Source organism: Amphiura filiformis, chromosome 1 (assembly GCF_039555335.1).
Source record: "Amphiura filiformis chromosome 1, Afil_fr2py, whole genome shotgun sequence".
NCBI classification, from domain to species: domain Eukaryota; kingdom Metazoa; phylum Echinodermata; class Ophiuroidea; order Amphilepidida; family Amphiuridae; genus Amphiura; species Amphiura filiformis.
In genome coordinates this window covers 6,630,797-6,651,782 of record NC_092628.1, presented here as the reverse complement: position 1 = coordinate 6,651,782, position 20,986 = coordinate 6,630,797, and the positions used below count along the sequence as shown (strand labels likewise).

Genomic DNA, 20,986 nt, shown 5'->3' with positions numbered 1-20,986 from the left:
ATTGTAAATATAGTTTAAAATTCAAAATAATTCCAAATCTGTTTCACTATAGGCCTAATACAAATAATGATGCTGGTAAAATCTGTAGGCCTATCAAATGTACTTTGTAACTTGATTTGATTTGATTTAATTCACCTATGTACATATGATTGTAAATAGTTATGATTGTAATTATTGTAATATAGGCCTACATACGTTTGATTTTGTGTGCATGGGTGTGAGGGGGTGTATGTGTGATATGGGTGTGGGAGAGTAAAGGTGAGACGGATGAGAGCGTGGGGTGTGCGTGATTTGATTTGATTTGATTTACCTTTGTATATATGATTGTAAATAATTTTGATTGTAATTATTGTAATATAGACCTATATACATAAGTGTGATCTTGTGTACATGTGTGTGAGGGTATATTATGTGTGATATGAATGAGGATGAGTAAGGGTGAGAGGGATGAGAGCGTGGGGGTGGGGGTGAGTGGGTTGTGTATCTTTTATACATTGTACATTATTTAATATTTATATTGATTACTATGAGTTATTGTCGTTGTTGTTTGAAATGTATTTTTTGTCTTTTATATGAACGCACCGCCAATTTAGGCGTGTGCCGCTGATTCAAAAGCGTCTGTTAAATAAATAAAATAAAATAAAATAAAATAAAATGTGTAAAAAAGGCAATGTATTGGCGCGAGGGGTTTAATACATAGCCATTTAGCATAGCGATCCAACGAGGTTATACTGATCAGAATAAGCTCCAGAAATGCAAATTCTATTCTGGCGACCGGAAAAATAGTATATAGTTAGGTCAAAAACCTCAATTTCGTGACCACTCTCTGGCTAGTAAGGTTTGACGATTGATTCGAATTCTATGGACCATTTAGAGAAAAAAATAGCCCCCATGTCCCTCGCAAAAATCCCGGCATTTTTCGCTAGAGACCAAAATCCAAAATGGCCGCCGCCACCATTTTGAAAATTTAAGTTTTGAACCAGAGCACCTATAATCATGCACAAAGACACCTTTTCGGATATGTCGAGTGCAATGATTCCGATTCTGACATTAGTTTGACATTACGGCATCATTTTCACCCAGAAATCCAAGATGGCGGCCGCCGGCGCCATCTTGAAAAAATAAGTTTTGAACCAGAGTACCTAACATCGTGTACAAAGACACTTTTTCGGGTAAGTCGATCCCAAGAAATCCGAATCTGACATTAATTTGACGTTATAACATATTTTTTGCCCGGAAATCCAAGATGGGCCCCATTTGGTAGAGCGTAAATGTAATTTTTGAATGGGAGCACCTGGGATCATGAATTAACTCCCTTTTTTTTTGGCTAATTATAAAATAGTAATGGATATGGAAGCATATGTGTGTCATTTCAGCTTTATCTGGGGGTTACGTCCCTTATCTGGGGTTTAGATTGCTCTATCTGCGGTTTACGTCCCTTATCTGCGGTTTACGTCCCTTATCTATGGATAAGGCACCTTATCTGTGGTTTACGCTCCTTATCTGATGGAAGGCTCCTTATCTTTGGGTTAGACTGCCTTATCTGGGCTTACGTCTCTTAGCTGGGGTTAAGGCGCCTTATATGGGGTTTAGATGCCTTATCTGGTGTTTAGACTGTGTTATCCTAGGTTTACGTCCCTCATCTGAAGTTAAGGCGCCTTATCTGGGGTTTAGATGCCTTATCTGGGGTTTACGTTCCTTATCTGGGGTTAAGGCGCCTTATCTGGGGTTTAGACTGCCAGGTCTAAGGTTTACTTCACTTATCTTAGGGTTATGCTCCTTATTTAGGGTTACGGCGCCTTATTTGGGGTTGGGACTGCTTTATCTGCGGTGTACGTCCCTTATCTGGGGTTACGGCGCCTTATCTGGGGTTTAGACTGCCATATCTGAGTTTACGTCTCTTATCTGGGATTAAGGCGCCTTATCTGAGGTTTACGACCCTTATCTGGGGTTAACGACTCTTATCTAGAGTTAAGGCACCTTATGTGGGGTTTAGATGCCTTATCTGGGGTTTATGTTCCTTATTTATGATTAATGCGCCTTATTTGGGGTTTGGACTGCTTTATCGGGGGTCTACGTCCCTTATCTGGGGTTACGGCGCATTATCTGGGGTTTAGATGCCTTATCTGGATTTAGACTGCGATATGCTAAGGTTAAGGCATCTGAGCCACAGGTAAGGAACGTAAACCCAGGATAAGGTCGTCTAAACCACAGATAAGGCGCCTTATCCCTAGGTAAGGGATGTAAACCCAAGATACGGCAGTTTAAACCCCATATAAGGGACATGAACCCCAGATAAGGCGGAAATGACACACTTGTGCTTCTGCTCTCATTCAAAAATGACATTTACGCTCTACCAAATGGGGGCCATCTTGGATTTCTGGGCAAAATTATGTTATAACGATTTCTTGGGTTCGACTTACCGGAAAAAGTGTCTTTGTAAACGATTTTAGGTACTCTGGTTCAAAACTTTTTTTTTTAAATGGCGCCGGCGGCCACCATCTTGGATTTCTGGGTAAAAATGAGGTCGTAATGTCAAAGTAATGTCAAATTTGAAATCCTTGTGGTTGACTTATCCAAGTGTCTTTGTACACGATTTTAGGTCCTCTGGTTCAAAACAAAATTTTGCAAGATGGCCACCATCTTGGATTTCTGGGTGAAAATGATGCCGTAATGTCAAACTAATGTCAGAATCGTAATCCTTGTACTCGACATGTTCGAAAAAGTGTCTTTGTGCATGATTATAGGTGCTCTGGTTCAAAACTTAATTTTTCAAAATGGTGGCGGCGGGCATTTTGGATTTTGGCATCTAGCGAAAGATGCCGGGATTTTCGCGAGGACATGGGGGCTTTTTCTAAATGGTCCATAGAAGTCGAATCAATCGTCAAACCTTACTAGCCAGAGAGTGGTAACCAAATTGAGGTTTTTGACCTAACTAATATGCAGCGATAGAGATGTTCATGATATCGTAAGATCTTCAGAGAGTCTGTTGAGAACAATTGAATGGTCAATTTAGTGACAAATAAATTCGATATTATTTTTACGACAGCTAACATAATAGAAGACAATTACTGAGTGTTACAAGTAAATTTAAAGGTTTTAAAAATATTAAACCACATTATTCTAATCGATATAAGATACACCGCATAGAAGAAATAACAAAATTATTCATTAAGTAGTTTGAAATCTGGACACAAATTAGATAAGTTACTTTTAGCATTATGAAAACAATCTTATTGAAAGCCTACCTTATACAATTAGGAACTTTTCTTTCGCCATTTCTGTCAACTTCTGTCGCGAAAACTAACGGGAAAAAACATGATGCGTACATTAATGTGCATTAAAGTTAAAAAGACATTTGTGACCGTACAGCACGAATGAGCCGTAAATGTGACATGATCAAGGGGAATGAGTCACATGTCGACCCTATTCGAAAATGAGTTTTACATCTGTTTCTGAAGAGGACATTTAGAGCATTCAGAAACTGAAAACCCCAAGTTGATATGACTTTCTTTGCGAAGTTATGTCACTTTATCAATCGCTGAAAACAATAGAAAACAAAAGAATTTTAACACTTTCTTAGCCAATATCTCAAAATCAATGTTAGCGACATTCGACTCATTCCTCTTGTTTTAACAAATGTGACCGTGCAGCACGAATGAGCCGTAAATGTCCTCAATTGTATTCTGAGTTACAGTGTAAAATGGGCATGAAGGTCGTATTCATAGGTATTTCAATTTGGTGCTACGTGTATCTCATTAAACGAGGTACACATAGCACCAAATTGAAATACCTATGAATACGACCTTCATGCCCATGTTACACTGTAACTCAGAATACAATTGAGGACATTTACGGCTCATTCGTCCTGCACGGTCACATTTGTTAAAACTAGTATCAAATATTCAATTAACCGAAATGAAATATTATGCGATTAAGGTTTGGGAGTATGATTTGTTGTTGTTGTTTTTTAATGAATACGTAAAGTAGTCTCGTCATGATCGTTATGTATATTGACGAATCCCAGCTTATAAGCTGGTTATTTGCATTTTAAGGATAATAGAGGGCGATGTTTTCGAACGATATTAGTCATCATGCGGAAATCATGATGATAATACATACATAAAGATATTTATAAAGCACCTTTAAAATGTATCAAAGCGCTGAACAAGGAGAGAAAGGATGGAATAAAAAAGAAACACAGAAGGAACAAGAATGCAGCTAACTGAAAAGGTGAGTTTTCAGTTTCTTTCTGAAAACTGGAATTGATGGAGACTCCCTGATGGCTTTAGGGAGTTTGTTCCCTCGGGCCAGAGACAGAGAAGGTATTTAAACCAGATCCTCTATGTGCCCTAGGCTGACTAAGCAGAGTCTTATCGGAAGAAGATCTCAATTCTCTTCCGGGAGCATAGGCTGAAAGAAGCTCACAAAGATAACTAGGGGCACGGCCCTGAGAGCACTTGAAAACATAAAGCAGACGTTTAAAAAGAATTCGGTCCTGGATTGGAAGCCAATGCAATAATGAATGAACAGGTTGGAGGTACCCGTTGAGCGAGGGACAGAGAATATCAAACGCACTTTCACCTTGAGTGATACCATAGAGGATTGCATTGCCATAATCAAGTCGGAACAGTATAAGAGAACGAACAGCATGGTGACATGTATCCTGGTCAATGAATTTACGGATGCGGAAACGATTACAAAGATGGAAATTGACAGACTTTGCGAGGGTGGTAATGTGGTCACGCATAGACATGGTAGGATCAAATATGATTCCTAGATTCCGGATATAATTAGAGGGGTCGATGATGACTAAGCTACTCAAATGGCACGAGGGGATGCAGCAGCAAAGAATTCAGTTTTTTGATCATTCAACTTTAGTTTATTGATTGTCATAATAAATGTGACACAATCTGGTCCATGGAGGCCAAAGACGGCAAATTTAAATTGGAGATAAAGGCAAAAACTTCAAAACTTTAGAAACAAGTATGCCAGACCTTTTGTGTTTTCAGTATATAATATTTGTATAAGATAATAGTTGTAGTAACTCAATTTTCAAAAATGCCTCTTTTGGCTTCCATGGACCAGATCGTGTCACAAATGATAAGTAAAATAGACTTACTTTTCCTGTTGCAGTTATAGGAACATCATCGACGAATAGAATGTACTTGGGAACTAACAATTCATGGACCTTTTGAAATAGCAAAAACAATTTAATTTTTTTCTTAATATGTTTGAATGATATTATTGGAATATTTGCTTCTACTCACTTATTATGTACTATAACATGTAGGTATTTGTCAAAATGTGTTGTACTAATTAGGATACCATTAATACAATGTATTTTTTGAGTGTTGTTCTTTTAATACCACACGCAATATTAAAGTTTATCGAAGTAATCGAAATAATAATAATAATAATAATAATAATAATAATAATAATAATAATAATAATAATAATAATAATAATAATAATAATAATAATAAATCTTGGGCATTTGATTACTAAATTCGATGAGTTACTAAGGTAACTAACAAATCAAGATAGTATAAGTTATTCTTTTAAGATTTGCCAAAAAAGAAAAATAAGACATGCGAAACAATTTATAATAACTTTCTTTCTGTCTTAAAGTCATCACTTGAAGAAGCATAAGTGAGTGTCTGAACTAACCAGTTGTATTCCTACTATGTATGTCGTATTGGGTGACCTATTGGGTGAACTCATACCGTATTGTAAGACTATCCCTGTGCTCAAAGTGAAATTTACACCTAGTCATGTTACTCTCTGACCATTTTCGGAAATGACACTTTCCAATGTGTGGCTTTAATTCCTATAAAGGTCACCATATTACATTGACCTTTACGTTCTTAAATGAAAGTAAATAACGCTTCATTTCTACAATTATGACCAGAGTAAAATCACGATATTGATTACAACCAAGTTGGATTGAGTTTCAAAGCATACCTTTCCTTCACAAAACTGTCTGATTTCCTCTTCAGTTGGCGCATTTTTTTTGTCAACCCTTAATGAGAAGATAACAATTGGTGTTGCCAGTTTACTTTATGCTTAATTGGTTATGGATTTATTATAGTAACAATGCTGTACGATTTATTTAAGCTCTACACTTTGCGCCAACATCGCAGAAAACTTTTCTTTGCATGCCAAAAGAAAACCAAATTCCCCGATTTCTTCAATTCTTCGATTTTAAACTACAAATACTCCTACACTTATAGTTTGGTTCAGGGGGGTAAATAACATGTTAATAAATTCAACTTGCCCATTGCCCAAAAGGGCCCACCCAGTAAATTATTTTGCCCTCATAAAAATGGGCACCATATGATAATAATTATCACAAAACTATAGTACCATGGCGCATCTTAACATCAACATAATACGAAATAAAAACACCCTTCCCGTCTAATTTTACTGCTTCTTTTCCTACCTTTTAAAATATTCAAAGTGAAAAATAATATGGTATACAATTTTTCTTGAAAATTGCTATATGAATATATGCTAATATCGGCATAAGATGCATTTAGGGGAAGGGTAAAGTCCATTATTATACATCAAAGCCAAATTATACGCAAAAACAGGTCTACATTTCCGAAAAATTCAAACGCCTGGATGCCATTAATTATACCGCTGCCCACCCAGTAAATTATTTTCCCAAATTTGAGGGCAAAAATTAATTAAATTGCCCACCCAGTAAATTATCCTTACCTCCCTGGTTTGGTTGGTTTTATAAAACCAGCTCTTTTTTAAGATTCAATTTCGTGCAGACCAGGCCTGAGAAGCCGGTACATGCCTACCATTAAATTTGAGCACCCCCTTCGTGATTGTGGAAATTCCCAGCATACCAAGCGTGAGGGATGCTGGGAGATGGGACATTATTGGATGCAAACTAAACACATGGTTATTTACTGATTCAAATAGCTTCAAATAAATATATACTTTCAAACTGTAAAGTAAATCGGGAACGTGTGAATAAACAAGTCATTCTTTACCTAAGACATGCGCAGATCTCTTCCCCTACCCGTGGATCAGGTAAGCCAATAACCTATAATATAAAACAATGCATATTTTGAAATGCCATTGAATGTGATTGCTTGTAACGTAGTTCGATAATACCGTAATAACATTAATCGCTTATTAATTAGAGCAAGCAACAGAATTATTTTGTCAGCATCACCGATTCTTTTGAAAAAGAAATCCTGGGAAATTCTTATGAACCTACCACAGCAACTTGTACACGTGGATGTTGGTACAGCCTCTTTTCTAGTTCAGCAGGAGCCAAGTTCAATGCTTGTTTAATAATAAGTTCCTGAAATAGTATAAGTAATAATGAAAAGTAGTATTTTAGTTTTCCTTTAGCTACAGATACAAAGCCGTGTTTATGTCTTTATAACATTGAAAGGTTCTGCAATATTTTTTCTTCTTTTTTTCAAATTCTAAAAGAGACATAATGCTACTTATTGTGACCACACTAAGGTCAAGTAATGCAATGTTATATGAAAACGGAGCAACATATTCCCATATCTAGACAGGATCGACAAAAGGCTGACAAATCCAGCTAAATGCTCAGTTTTGAAGCAAATCACATACAAAATGATTTAGTGACTTTTTTTATTGATTTTTGAAAACTCATGTTTTTATTATTCTCTCCAAACAGAGCATTAATCTGTTTGCCGTAAATAAGTCCACTTTTATATACTGTAGACCAACAATTAGGCCCAAACTTTCCATAGTTTCATCGTTTACAGAAACTTACAACCAGGCTTACAAGAGACAAATGTATTGTACTGACCTTCTTCCTTCCGCATATTTGGATGTATCCATCTTCGTCCATGACACCTAAGTCACTTAGTAAAAATATGTTAATAAACGACAGTGTAAAACAGAAATCAATTAAATTACACTTATAATAGGTTAGCCCTCTGCCAACATTGTTGAATGTTTATTTTAAAATGAGCTATAGCATACAGCGTACATGGTTAGTTACATGACAGTATTATCAGATCCATGTTCTCTAACTCTAGATTAACGTGTATCAAGATTTTCACAGAAAGACGAATTGATAAATGCCCATATAATATTAATTATATTACTACTTATAACCAATTAATTTAAAGAGGAAGCCCCGTCAGAGCAGTTCTTCTGGGGTGAACCTGCCTGGTTATCAAATTAATGTTATTTGAAAAGTGCTAATCAATGTTGTTTTAATGTTATTGCATCATTTAGCACCAGTCAAATTCAGAGATAACATTGTCACTGATTAATTTGATAACCAGGCAGGTTTGGTTCACCCCAGAAGAACTGCTCTGGTGGGGCTTCCTCTTTAAGGTTACATTTTACCCTGAATGAATCCAGCCATTCTCGTCTTTTATTTCTCTTGTTTTCTTTTCCTCGTCTACATAGTATTGGAAAGCAGAAAATGTTCGGATATGGAGTTCCCCAATTGTGTTAACAGGTACAATGCTTCCATTGTCATCAACAATTTTGCTCTGATAAAACAAACACACCGTTTAAAAAACCGCTAAATCAAAAAAACAAAAAACAATAAACAAAAAAACCCACGAAAACACTATAAATATGTGACCCACGCACTATTCGGGGGTTGTGTCAGATTTGGAGCCAGATTTGTGATCATGATTTTGAAGGAGACCTCCCATTATACTGTATTTTACATTGGTACTATAAAGAATTTTAATAAGCACAATGACTTATTCATTATAATACATATTTCATACACGAGAAAAAAATTCCCGTGATTTTTGCTATTTTTATAATAAAATTGTCACTAGAAATGTTGGAAAAATTAATATATCCGAAAACACTGCGCGTACTACATAGAGTACACACCCGTGCAATAAAGTGTATGCAATAAATCAACCGGAACGGTATAACAATTGAAATGGCAGCCATGCTGGAGGACAGTTCTAAGATAGCTTAAGATGACAGAGAGACAGGTCTCTAGATCGATTCCACAACCATTCAGACCTATAACCTGTTTTATTGTAGTATCATGCGAATTGCCATGTGGTACCTTATGGAGGACAGAATTTTACTTAAATGAGGATGACTCGGTCATGAGTGACGTCGTATTGCATACCCTCTAATATGCACGGCTAGTAATATACTAACGTTTGCTCTGATTGGTTTTCACTACCTAGAAGTGTATCAGGCAGGTCCATCCCAGGAAAAAATAAAAAAATTCCTCTAGAACCACACTTGGCCCATTATTTTGCTTGGGTTAATATGATTAAAAAAAGCCCACTCCACGGGCCACCATTGATTTTTCCCTAAATCCTATATGGCATTCAAACTCTTTATGCGAATCAAATGCCACCATTTCGACTTTTATATCCAGATATAAGCAAAATATACAAACTGATTAATTTCAGTCAATATACATGTATGATCACTTTACCTTGAAATGTTTAAAATGGCTCCCATTTGCACTGTTTTTTCCTATATATATATGAATGGATATTAATACTCTGAAACATTTAGTCTCTAGCAGGGCACATTATAAGTCAGCCCTGACTGTGTCAAGTATAAAAGCGTGTAAACAATACGTTAGCATGGTACGACAATGGTAATCATGTTAATGGTAATGATGTTCGGTTCAGCTTCAGTTGCCAAAAGTTTATCCGAGCCTTACCTCTGTTGCACCCGCAGGATACAATGCTGCTGCGTTTTGCTTCTCCTCGGGGTCGTTAGGATGACTTAAGAGTGTGATCATAATTTCTGTCATGCCAAATGCGGGCTAATCATAAAAAAAACAAGAAACAAAAGGGTAAATTATCACCTATTATGTCCTACTGCAACATAACACGAACTACAATTAGGATGTTGCAACACCCTAATATTCTATAACTACCAATAATAGCATCGTATCAGTGTGTAGCAGGGAGACAGCTTTTGTTCACACCTTCCTAAATATATAAATAAACGTTAAATACTGTAATATTTGGTACCAATGTTTATATAGCTATTGATCTTTTCCATTATATGATGTGATGTCATAATGTGATCACAAAAAAGCAAATTTGATTTTCGGTTAGAATTTTTACAAAATTTCAATAAAATGTGTTGCTAAATGTGCAAGTTCAACTAAACATATAAGGTCAATTTAATCCATATAGTTTAGAACTGATATGTACTTACAACTACATACTTGCAGAGTTTCTTCAGATTTTGTCTCATTTCAAACGGGATAACACTTCCTCCGATGTTTACTGAAATCATGTTACATAATGAGTGTTAAAGTCCTAACTTTAGGTTCTTTCAAATGAAGGGTTTAAATAAATACTGCTTTACTATTTTACATTCCAAATGGATATTAATTACACTAAGACATATTAAGCAGTCAACAATCGAAATATGAAAAAATAAATGTGCCCTTTTATGCCCGTATGCAATAATATTTGGAGTAGGGTGAAAGTGGACCTAGGCGCATTATGTTGTAAAAAGTGGGACCACCATCTTTTTGTTGTTTTGTTTTTGAAGGGGAACCTTTTGTAATTTTTTCTCCACTTTAGCTTGCAAAACATATTGTTTTACGAGAGTTAACATCCTGTAGATTAATTTGAAATAGTTCATATTCATTCAATCATCAGGTCTCTTATCAAATATTTTTAGACCAGACCTCCACTTAAAATCCTTTTGAGTTAAATGACGTCTAGAGCTCTTTAAAGCCTTAATATGCGATCTTTTTAAATCTTTAGATTTTTTTTCTTCCAAAATGACAAATAGTTAATATGCAATCATTATGAAAGTTCCCAATACATTTGGACGCGAAAAACATTGGTAATTTGCAAAGAAACAACATCGTAAACTTCACCTCTATCACTCAAAATATCTTGCACTTTTTGGATTTGGACGGCGAGTGCGGCCTCAGTGTTAGTCTCCTACGCAGCCAGTTTGGTTGCGTTTCCTCCACGTGTGGAGGGAGCGTAACCAAACTGGCTTCGTAGGAAAATACAATTTGCGTATTTCTGACATATTATCATAATCTGAAAAATTATGATAATATGTCGGACCAACAGAAAATCATCCCGTTTTACTACAAATAGGGTGACAGTTTGCTCATAGATTTAAGTTAGAACATGTGTAAGTATTACAAATATGCCAAAAAATCGGGTTTGAAAAAAAAAAAAAGGTATATTCTGAAAAAAGATCGTACATTAAGGCTTTAACTTACCTAGGTCTAAGCTGGAAAAATCATAGTCGCTAAAATTTGGTAAATTCAATAGATCGTGAATATGATGGATGAAAAACAAACCCATTGTGACTCTGAAAAATATAATAATCAAATAATATAATTGCATTTATTTATAAAACAAAATACAATATTTTTGGCACTTGGAGTTATGTACACGCACCAAGTAATGCTAAGTTATGCTTTGTTATGTTGTCGATTGGGCACGAACTATTCAGCTGATAAAGTGTGTTCGACTTTCTCTTACTTCGCGCGTCAATTAAGTCCGAGCTTATGCGAGTGTACCTTTCATCCTGTAATGCTTTAGCCATAGTTTCAACGTTAAATTCTGGAAAGAGGACGACAGTAGTAAGTCCTATTGAAAGGGGGGCAATAATTCCAAAATAGCCGGCACCTCCTGAAAATGTAATGGCTCCTCCAAATCTGGCTGATTCCTGTAAAATAAAAATTTGACACGATTATGTGATTATGAATCAGGCGATCTTTCAATCCCAACAAAAATTATGATAAAATCTTACTTGAAATTGTGATTTAGACGAATTGAGCCCCAGTGCGATTACTGAATTTGACAAAAGGCAAATCGTATACTTAGCTGTACAAATCAGGTTGATCTAGTGGTTCGTATAGCTGGAAACTCCAGTAGTTTTTACATAAACGCCCCAAATCAAATATGAGTGATATAGTTTACACGTAGTTGAATGCGGATTCGTTCCGCATACAGCGCTTTGAGTAGCGGTGGAATCTTTTTGGATTTAGCATAAAGCCGAATAGCTGTAAATACCTGTTTTGAGGGATACATCGATTGTTTCAGAACAGTTGAACGCGTCTCAATTCTCATATAAGATCAATGAGGAACTATTATACGCGTGCGCTTAAAAACCAAATTCCTTGTTTCCTCAACAATATTCCAGTGAGTTCTGACACAATCTCATCACATAATTTGTATATTTGTTAATTATGAAGTTGAGTTATAAGACAAGATTGGCTGAAATGAATGTGGTCCACGTTTTGACATGAGTCATATTCAACTGCGTGCATGAATTCAAAGCTATTGGATTCTCTGAATGTTTGGTTTGTTTTTTAGGGATGCATATTCTATTATCGATGATGGTCTACTGGATTGTCATGGAACATGGCGGATGTAAGGCCTACTTGCTACAAACTTAAAAAGCGCCAGCCTCACCAAATCATATTGCAAACTCTCTTCTTCACGTCTAAAGCCAAGGTTTACATTGACGTTCAATAATGCATGTGACGAAATAACGGTCGCCTTGGGCATCCCAGTAGTACCCTGAAATGATTTATTTAAACAAGTATGTTCACAGAATTTGCTAATTTATTCACTCATAACGTGACGTAACCATGCTATTTTGTGTGTGGAAAAGCAGATTAACAAAAATAATGAAGAAGAAAAAAAATGGAAAGAAACAATAGACAGTCTTGACTTCGTCAACGACTGTCTAAAGAATCTTACTTACCGATGTAAATACTACACAGCATGGTTCATCCATATCAAGAGACATGCAGATTTTATTTACGTTGTCAACATCAGCCTTACTACCAAGCGCCATGAATTCATCGTAGCTGAACACACATCTGATAATGTTTAGAAAAAACAGTGCAAATTATCACTTAAAAGCAGGATTAACATGTTTAACATACTGAATTTGACGCTAAATATCGAAATCTGTAACAATTTCAGCTAATGAAATGAAAAATTGTTATGGCGCTATTTTCTTTCTATTTATCAATTATTTAAATATATCGCTCCGCGGTCTTTTTCTCATCAATCACGCTCACCTACGATCCTTTGTAGTCGATAGCCAGCTCTGGAAGGAGACACACCGCAGGGGTACTCAATCCATATATGTTGTGTTGCTAAAATTTGATGATGCGGAATTAAAGATTATTGTGAAGTTAAATTTAGTTATCCAGCCTTTTCTCTTCGTGTATTCAGCGAGTCTTTCCCCGTGAAACTTGGAGATCCATCGGTCATCTATTATGGTGTGAATTCTATCTTTCACCAGAATATATATAACGGATCTCGGGTAAGTTTCAAGTTATATCAATATAATGAAATGAAAAGCGTTTGCAATTGCCTTACTTTCTTGACGATATCTGTTCTGGGACGGTACCACTGATAATGAAGAACTCCATATCTGGAACACTATTGAAATAAAATTGAATTTTATGAACATCTACATTAGCAAAACTCCAAAGTCAAAGCAACAATCTCCATTTCAATAACTTTAACCTAATTATGCAAAAACAAAATATCTCAATAAAAGAGTAACATCCCAGCAAACACAAAAATGTTTTAAAAACGTTTTAAATAAGTTATATTTTGGCTTTTGGTTTAGGTAAAAACGTTTTAATAACATTAAAATGTCGGGTTATATAAAGGTCATGATAACGTTTTAAAACGTTTTGTATGAAAACACACTACAACAATATTTTTTAATGTTTTCAAAAAATGTTATTGTAAACTATTTTTGCAAACAATTTTGCCAAATATTTTGTCAATACTTAAATAACATTATGTTAAAATATTTGAACCCAGCAAACACAGAAGTGTTCTTAAAATGTTTTTCAAAACCTTTTAATAACATTTAAATGTCGGGTTATATAAAGGTCATGAAAACGTTTTTAAAACGTTATTGCAAATATTTTGGGCAAACATTTTTCGCAAAATATTTTTTTCAACCCCAAAATAACATTCTGTTTAGAATGTTTTGTATCAAGTGTTCAAGAATGTTTTTGGAATGTTATTAAAACGTTTTTATACCCTTTATATAACCCGACATTTAAACGTTTTCTGTAAAACATTTTTGTTTGCTAAGCAGTAGATTATCAAAAAAATTAATTTTATGTTATGAAAACGTTTTATACTCTTAATATACCCTTTATATAACCCGACATTTAAACGTTTTCTGACAACCTTTTATAACCTTTTGCGAATGATGTCGAAAACGTTTGCTGGGATGCAGTATGATAAAATTGAATTTACTCATTAAAATTTGACAGTAAAAAAAAGAATTACGAGTCGAGAATTTGAGAGAATTGAGTTAACCCTATAAAGCTCCCGGCCATTTTGGGGGGGTTACTGATTTTATACCTGCTGATTCCAGTCATTTATTAGAGGTTTTTGTGTAAGGATACCAAGTACTATATCGATGGAAAGTATATAGCATAAAGTAAAATGAAAAAAAAGAAAATTGGTATTTCGTTCTCGATATGCAAATTAGGCTCATGAATATTTAATGAGTTTACATTAAAATATAAAAGAAAATAAGAATCTATACTAATAAAGGTATTAAAAAGCTGAATTAAGTTATAAGTTAGATTATTTTATTAGAATTTATTATACTAAATTACTTATTAGTAATTTGATGCCGTGAAAATCATTTCAAAACATTTCGTTAGGTAGGATTTAATTAATTTTCAAATTTAATTTTTTTTAGGTGGTGCACATAAAAATCAAACCAAAGGTGGTGTTCCTTTTCACATATTTATGCTCTTTCAGTTATGTCTGATTATATCATGCAAACAAATATAAGATTATGCCATTTAATTAGGTAAAATTAATTAATTAACTAGTCCAATTATGAGCAAAAATAGGTAAAAATTTGCTCATTTTATTAGTTTTTGGCATTTGTTGACCATATTTGTTTAAATATATCATAACAACTCAGTCCCTCAAATGCATCACAAGGTACTATGATGCATCAAATACACATTTAGATCATTATTTAAAGAAAAACAGCTATTTATGCACTGGAGAACCTCCTTTATCAACTACTTCCTGTCTAAGGTCAACCAAGGTCACGACTGTTTACATTCAATAAATACCCTTTTTTTTTTCGTAAAAAGGCATAACAGTGATTGTTATTGATAATTTAATTCTTATGCATGCTTACTGTCACAAAAAACATACATTTATACTGTAAAAGTTAAAATTAACACAATGTTGCCCATTTTGTATGAAAATCCAATATTTCTATCACAGGATACAACTTCAGACTCATCTCCCTGGACCTAGAGAGGCAAAGTTCTTCTTCTGAATACTTCTGAATACCAACAAGTATTCCCCCAATGACCAGCTTGGTACACCCCAAGGTGATTTCAGTTACCTTAGTTATAAATGATCTTAGGTTATAGCAGACTTATATCTAATGATATTTAGTTTGGAGGGCTGTATATTAAGAGTTCTAAACACAGCTGTCCGATATGTACAAAAAGTGATGTCTTCATTTTGCAATACTACGAGGATCTAGCCTTGAATATTGGGTATTAAATTACAAAAAATAAACATTCCACTCAATTGAGTTAAAAAGCTGGAACCTAAAGATTGTTAAACGGGTGCCCCAAAGTGTAGCACGGGCTGTCATGGAATTGTCCATGTCAAGTTTATACAGTCCATATCGGTACGGAAAACAACAGTTTCTGCAGAAAGATCATAAATATATGATGAGTGTTGTGATTTATATACGTATTCGGCCCACATGTAACTTAATGCGCAGCTGTTGAGACTTTTTGGGTTTGTCATGAATTCGCGTTATTGTGAATACCCGTTTTTATGGATATATCAATAATTGTTTTAGAAAATAAAATTATTGTGAATAAATACTTCACATTAACTTCTATAATATATATTTACTCAGAACAGCGATTTGGCGTATACGACACTCTGTCAAACTTTTAAAGGTATGTACATTTTGTTTATTTATTTATTGTTTACAGTTCATACATGTACCGTTCAGAATGGAACCCGTCATTAGATGCGTCATTCAGCTCCGGAAATATTTCACAAACCCTGTCCAATGTATTTGCTGGTGACCTTGTCAGAAGGAGCCCGTTGCACTTAAGCTGTAAAAAAAAAAAAAAAAAAATAGAGCCTTGCTTTTTTCAGATTTGGGATAGCAAGTTTTGATGTATTTCGGTGTTATCGAGGAAAACAGTTGTTGGAAAAATAGTAATATTTGTCATGATAGCTTGTCGATGAATGATTTAAAAAAAAAGAAACTCATTACGACTGAATGTTAAATTAGAAACGATTGTACCTAACATTATTTTATTATGATGTTTGCAAAAATATGTTACCCACAATTGTCAACGAAAAAACACTCCCCGTGCGTCATAGGCACGCGAATTGGGAAAACATAGTCGACGTAGGATGCGTATTTTATCAAAATGATCGTTAGTAGTCTGTGATTATGGTCAAAACTGTACATAAAAATGCAACATAACAAAACTATGATCAGCTCGTAATATGCAAGAAATATTCGTAGTGGTAGGCTCTACGCTATTCAATATCAATTCGCGATGTTATGAGTCCCGTTTAATGTAGACCCCGGGCTAGAAACCGAAACCTTCCCCCTTCTAGGGATTTTTGGAGACATTCCTAGCCCAGGGCCTAATATCTTTTGTTTTTGCATATGGTCACTTGATGTTGAAGGGTGACACATTCTATTATGTTGAATTTGGTAGACGCATTCGTCTTAAAAAATTTCATGATATGTAACAATAATTTGTAGGCAGCCTGTATGTAGGTAGTAGGTTAATTCATGTTAATTCTTACTTTCTTCAGTAGTGCTACAGACGTTTCTTCTGTAAACTCTAATCTTAGAGGTACCTAGGAGAAAACAACAACGGTTCATTGTAATGATCGTTATAGTGTTTCCGTGAGTATAGACAGGAACACCTTAAGTAACTGGATTGAACAAACATAAATGAAAAAAATATAGCTCTACCGCTGCATAATAATAATCTTGTAATCTCCTAAGTTACTTGAACTGGAATTTTGGATAAATCTATTATACGAATATTGCCCAGTCAGCTATATGTGGGAGGAGAGAGATTGGGAGAGAGAGAGAGAGCGAGAGAGAGAGAGGGGTGGGGGTAGAGGGAGAGAGAGAGAGAGAGAGGGAGAGAGAAAGAGAGAGAGAGAGAGCAAAGAGGTATAGATCATAAACACTTTACCAACAGCAGTCCTAGTTGCATCGTTGCAAAGAGCGCCACCAACCATTCCGAGTGATTCGCTCCCCACACCGCAATGGTATCACCCTTCTTGTAGCCCTTTGCAATGAGGGCAGAAGCAAACTGCTGGCTCTGAAATGGTATCAACATTATTAGAAATAAAATAATAAAACTGCTTCTCTATGTAAACAAGTTGTGTGGATAATGTCAAGATGCTTTTCTCTAAGCTGCAATGTCACAATACATGCTTGTCATCTCAAGATTTGTAGTGATGTCAGTGCTATGCGAGCTTTAATTTATAATTTTATATTAGTGTTTACTTCTGAATCGACCATGGGGAATTGAAGAAACGCCTGAATAAAGTAAATATTTACCTTACTTTCATCAAAACAAATTTAATATTTTAGTGTGTAATATAAAAATAGTAAATGTCACTATTTTCAGAGAACGTAGTGTTTTTAGACAAAATGATAGTTTGTTTTCTGGAGTTACTAATTGCATTGAGCATGGGTGGTGATAAATTGACGAGAAATGTTTTTGTTTGGGGCATTTGAGTAGTAATACGGCCTTTTTCAACGTTCCCGATACCTACGGCCTTTTTTGACATTATGAACATTCAAGAATATTGATGAGGTCAAAAAAGTCACTTTCGGTTTGCATAGTTATGAGATGGCGTGGATAAATTTGCATATTCATGCGGTGGGTGTGGTTAATTAGCATATATGAATATTAATGAGGAAGTTTGAAATTAAGTTTGGCTGAAGAAAAGGCCAATATGAAAACCATGTGAGCCGTTAAATGCATTTTTTCTACAACTACGGGACATTTTTGTCACTTATCGTACATCTGAAAGACGACGAAATAAGCCAAATCGCTATTGTAACTTCCGGTTTTTTTAGGACACTTTGCCCTTTGACCTATCTGGAAAATTCGGGTTTTGTGCGTACAAAATATAATTTAAAACTTGTTACTCGAATAAAAACAAACTTAAAAAACATTATTATTAAATGAATTAATTATTTAAATATTTTTAATGATAACATTATGACAATAATAAATAAATTATTAATAATTACAGCAATTTTCCCGATAGGTCAAAGGACAAAGTGTCCTAAAACTGCAAAAACTGTCCCACAATGCATTGCAAACTTCCAATGCCGATTGGGCTTATTCATCAGGATATAGTGGCCGTGATCGAAGAGAAGACTGATAAAGGCATGGACGTACGCAAAGCAATGAAAATAGTGTTAGCTAAGAATCGACCTAAGCTTGCCGGTCTTTTACAACAAGACTACGATGAGGAGGAGATGGAACACGCTGAAGAAAGTCATGATTAAATCGTATTTGACTCGAAGATATTTCCTGGAAACTTCTAATCCAAGTTTTTAAAAAATCATGTATCTAAATGTTTCTCTCTTGTTACTATGACGAATTAAAAAAGAAAACCTTTTTAGAAATAAAAAATAAAATGTCTGTATAGTTGTTTCGCTAACATGTTCAGGGTTACCGATTTTTCCAATCCATGAGCAACAAAATAAACGTCCGTGAAATCCGTGAAAAACATGTGATCCAACAAAGATTTTCACGGATTTTTCAACCAGTCACAGATTTTTCGCGGAAAAATGTCTCCTAGTGTTATACGTTGGACACGGAACGATTGGTGCGTACAACTGCGCATGCACCAAATACAGCCTGTCTCAAAAACAATTGAAAACATGAATCCAAAACCCACCCAAGTCCATGGGAAGTGATTTTGAGAAAAAACCCGGTGTATTATTTTAATTCCTTCAGTTAGATTTACCTGGTCAATATGGTAAGTTTTACGTGCAAATGGGTGGGTTAAACTGTATTAGGTATGACGATTAGCATTTCAGGGACTTCGTGTGGTTCATTTTAAATTCTGGACTTGGGTGTTTTTTTGAATCATATACAAAGACAATAATGTTGGAATGAGATTACCACTAGTAAGATAATACAAATTAAAGCACACAGTTATGTATAATGTTGATAAGCATTCTGCCATGTAATATAAACCACACACTTTCCTTGATTAAACCCATTCTTTTTTCAAAAGTCACTCTCCAGCAATGAATGTGTTACAAGTGGACTTTTATACATACTGGATTTCAATCAATGTGTTAAAAGACTCAAATCATGGACTTGGGTTGATTCTTTCATACATGCTATTTTTCACATGCTCAATAGACACAGAGGATGATTTTGAGATGTTCTTTCATACATATGACAGGCCTATGTATAGCAACACTTTCCCATGCTTAACTCAATTTGGCCAAAGTATGGACTTGGGTGGCTTTTGTATTCATATATTCAATTGTGCAAGTAAAAAGCGCACTCTTTGGCAATTAGGAACTACCGTTGTCACATGATGGTTACATCAACGTTAAGGACGCAGTCTTAGCTCTCAAATGCCGTTTGTTCTGTTCAATTTACTTGTTTCAATCTCGAGATATGTTTATTTAACAACGAAAATGTAAAATCACAATTGTGCCACTTTTACAAGGGAAGAGAGCTGTACATGTAAAATCAATGATAGCTGATGTTGATGCGTCTAATGCACTCCCCCTTCGGGACTCGTGCATTGCACGTATCCACATCAGCGCGCGTGCATTATTTTGTCTAATTTCTCTCCCAACAAGTAATACGCGTTCATTAACATAATGCTAAAGTGTGCAATATTTGTTTGTCTTTTAACATGTCTTAAGTGACTAAGAGAACAGTATTTACCATGATAAAATAATTGACATGCACATGTATTTAATTTTACAGCAGAATGTGAAATATTTATTTATCTTTTAATCTGTTTTTAGTGGAAAAAGAGAATCATCATGATAAAACAGTAAAAACAGTAAAAAAAATTTTGGTATTGTGTAATTGATGCATTCTTTTGATTTCACGAAGGAACTCTTGATAAACTTAATGCTATCACTGATTTACATGTAAAACCTTCTTCACTAGTAAAAGTGACACAATTGTGATTTTACCCTTTCGTCGTTAACTAACCATATCTCAAGATTAAAACAAGCAAATTGAACAGAACAAACGGCATTTTAGATTTAAGACTACGCCCTTGACGTTGATGTAAGCATCATGTCATAACGAAGCCAAAGAGGGCGCTTTTCACTTGCACAATTTGTTTTTGAGACAGGCTGTATGTATCTTGTAATTTTCAGTAGCTTACAAAGCTTACTTTAAATATCATTTTGCCAAATAATTCGAGACATTTATTTTATGTCATGATTCAGAGCACATATCTTTATCTATTATGTTTAAATAGCAAGTCTTATATTTGAACTATTACATGACATACCATATGTTTGAAAAATATAAGCTACAGTTATTTATGAGGATGTTTACATCAAGGAAAACGCTATCACTTCAGTTTTCATTTAGTTTAGAAAAAAATAAATGTCCTATACCTCTATCCCCAGCCAGGACAAAGAGTCCATTGCTTGGTACTCCAAACTTTGGGGTATTTTTGTTAATCTTACGAAAAAAACGCTCAACTGTCCAAATCCAACAGGTATATGAACATGATGAAAGCTGTTTTACCGTGTCAATGCATATAGTATTAGCCCAGCAAACACAAAAACGTTTAAAAACGTTTTAAATAAGTTATATTTTGGCTTTTGGTTTAGGGAAAAACGTTTTAATAACATTAAAATGTCGGGTTATATAAAGGTCATGATAACGTTTTAAAACGTTTTGTATGAAAAGACACTACAACAATATTTTTAAATGTTTTCAAAAAATGTTATTGTAAACTATTTT

The 20,986-nt window shown here is 34.8% G+C and overlaps 1 protein-coding gene across 1 annotated transcript in view; it reads right to left on the bottom strand.

Annotated features, from left to right (window-relative positions):
- The window catches only part of LOC140154953 (medium-chain acyl-CoA ligase ACSF2, mitochondrial-like), an 86,755-nt gene that overhangs the window by 43,021 nt on the left and 22,748 nt on the right, over positions 1 to 20,986 (bottom strand). Inside the window, exons 2-17 of the mRNA XM_072177617.1 lie at positions 17,201 to 17,329; positions 16,800 to 16,853; positions 15,975 to 16,087; positions 13,326 to 13,388; positions 12,700 to 12,817; positions 12,405 to 12,512; positions 11,507 to 11,655; positions 11,204 to 11,295; positions 10,168 to 10,238; positions 9,662 to 9,766; positions 8,353 to 8,501; positions 7,805 to 7,859; positions 7,235 to 7,321; positions 7,005 to 7,057; positions 5,965 to 6,022; positions 5,123 to 5,191 (exon numbers count right to left, since the gene is read on the bottom strand). Of these exons, the coding sequence (XP_072033718.1) occupies positions 5,123 to 5,191; positions 5,965 to 6,022; positions 7,005 to 7,057; positions 7,235 to 7,321; positions 7,805 to 7,859; positions 8,353 to 8,501; positions 9,662 to 9,766; positions 10,168 to 10,238; positions 11,204 to 11,295; positions 11,507 to 11,655; positions 12,405 to 12,512; positions 12,700 to 12,817; positions 13,326 to 13,388; positions 15,975 to 16,087; positions 16,800 to 16,853; positions 17,201 to 17,329 (1,473 nt within the window). The remainder of the gene's footprint in view (positions 1 to 5,122; positions 5,192 to 5,964; positions 6,023 to 7,004; positions 7,058 to 7,234; positions 7,322 to 7,804; positions 7,860 to 8,352; positions 8,502 to 9,661; positions 9,767 to 10,167; positions 10,239 to 11,203; positions 11,296 to 11,506; positions 11,656 to 12,404; positions 12,513 to 12,699; positions 12,818 to 13,325; positions 13,389 to 15,974; positions 16,088 to 16,799; positions 16,854 to 17,200; positions 17,330 to 20,986) is intronic.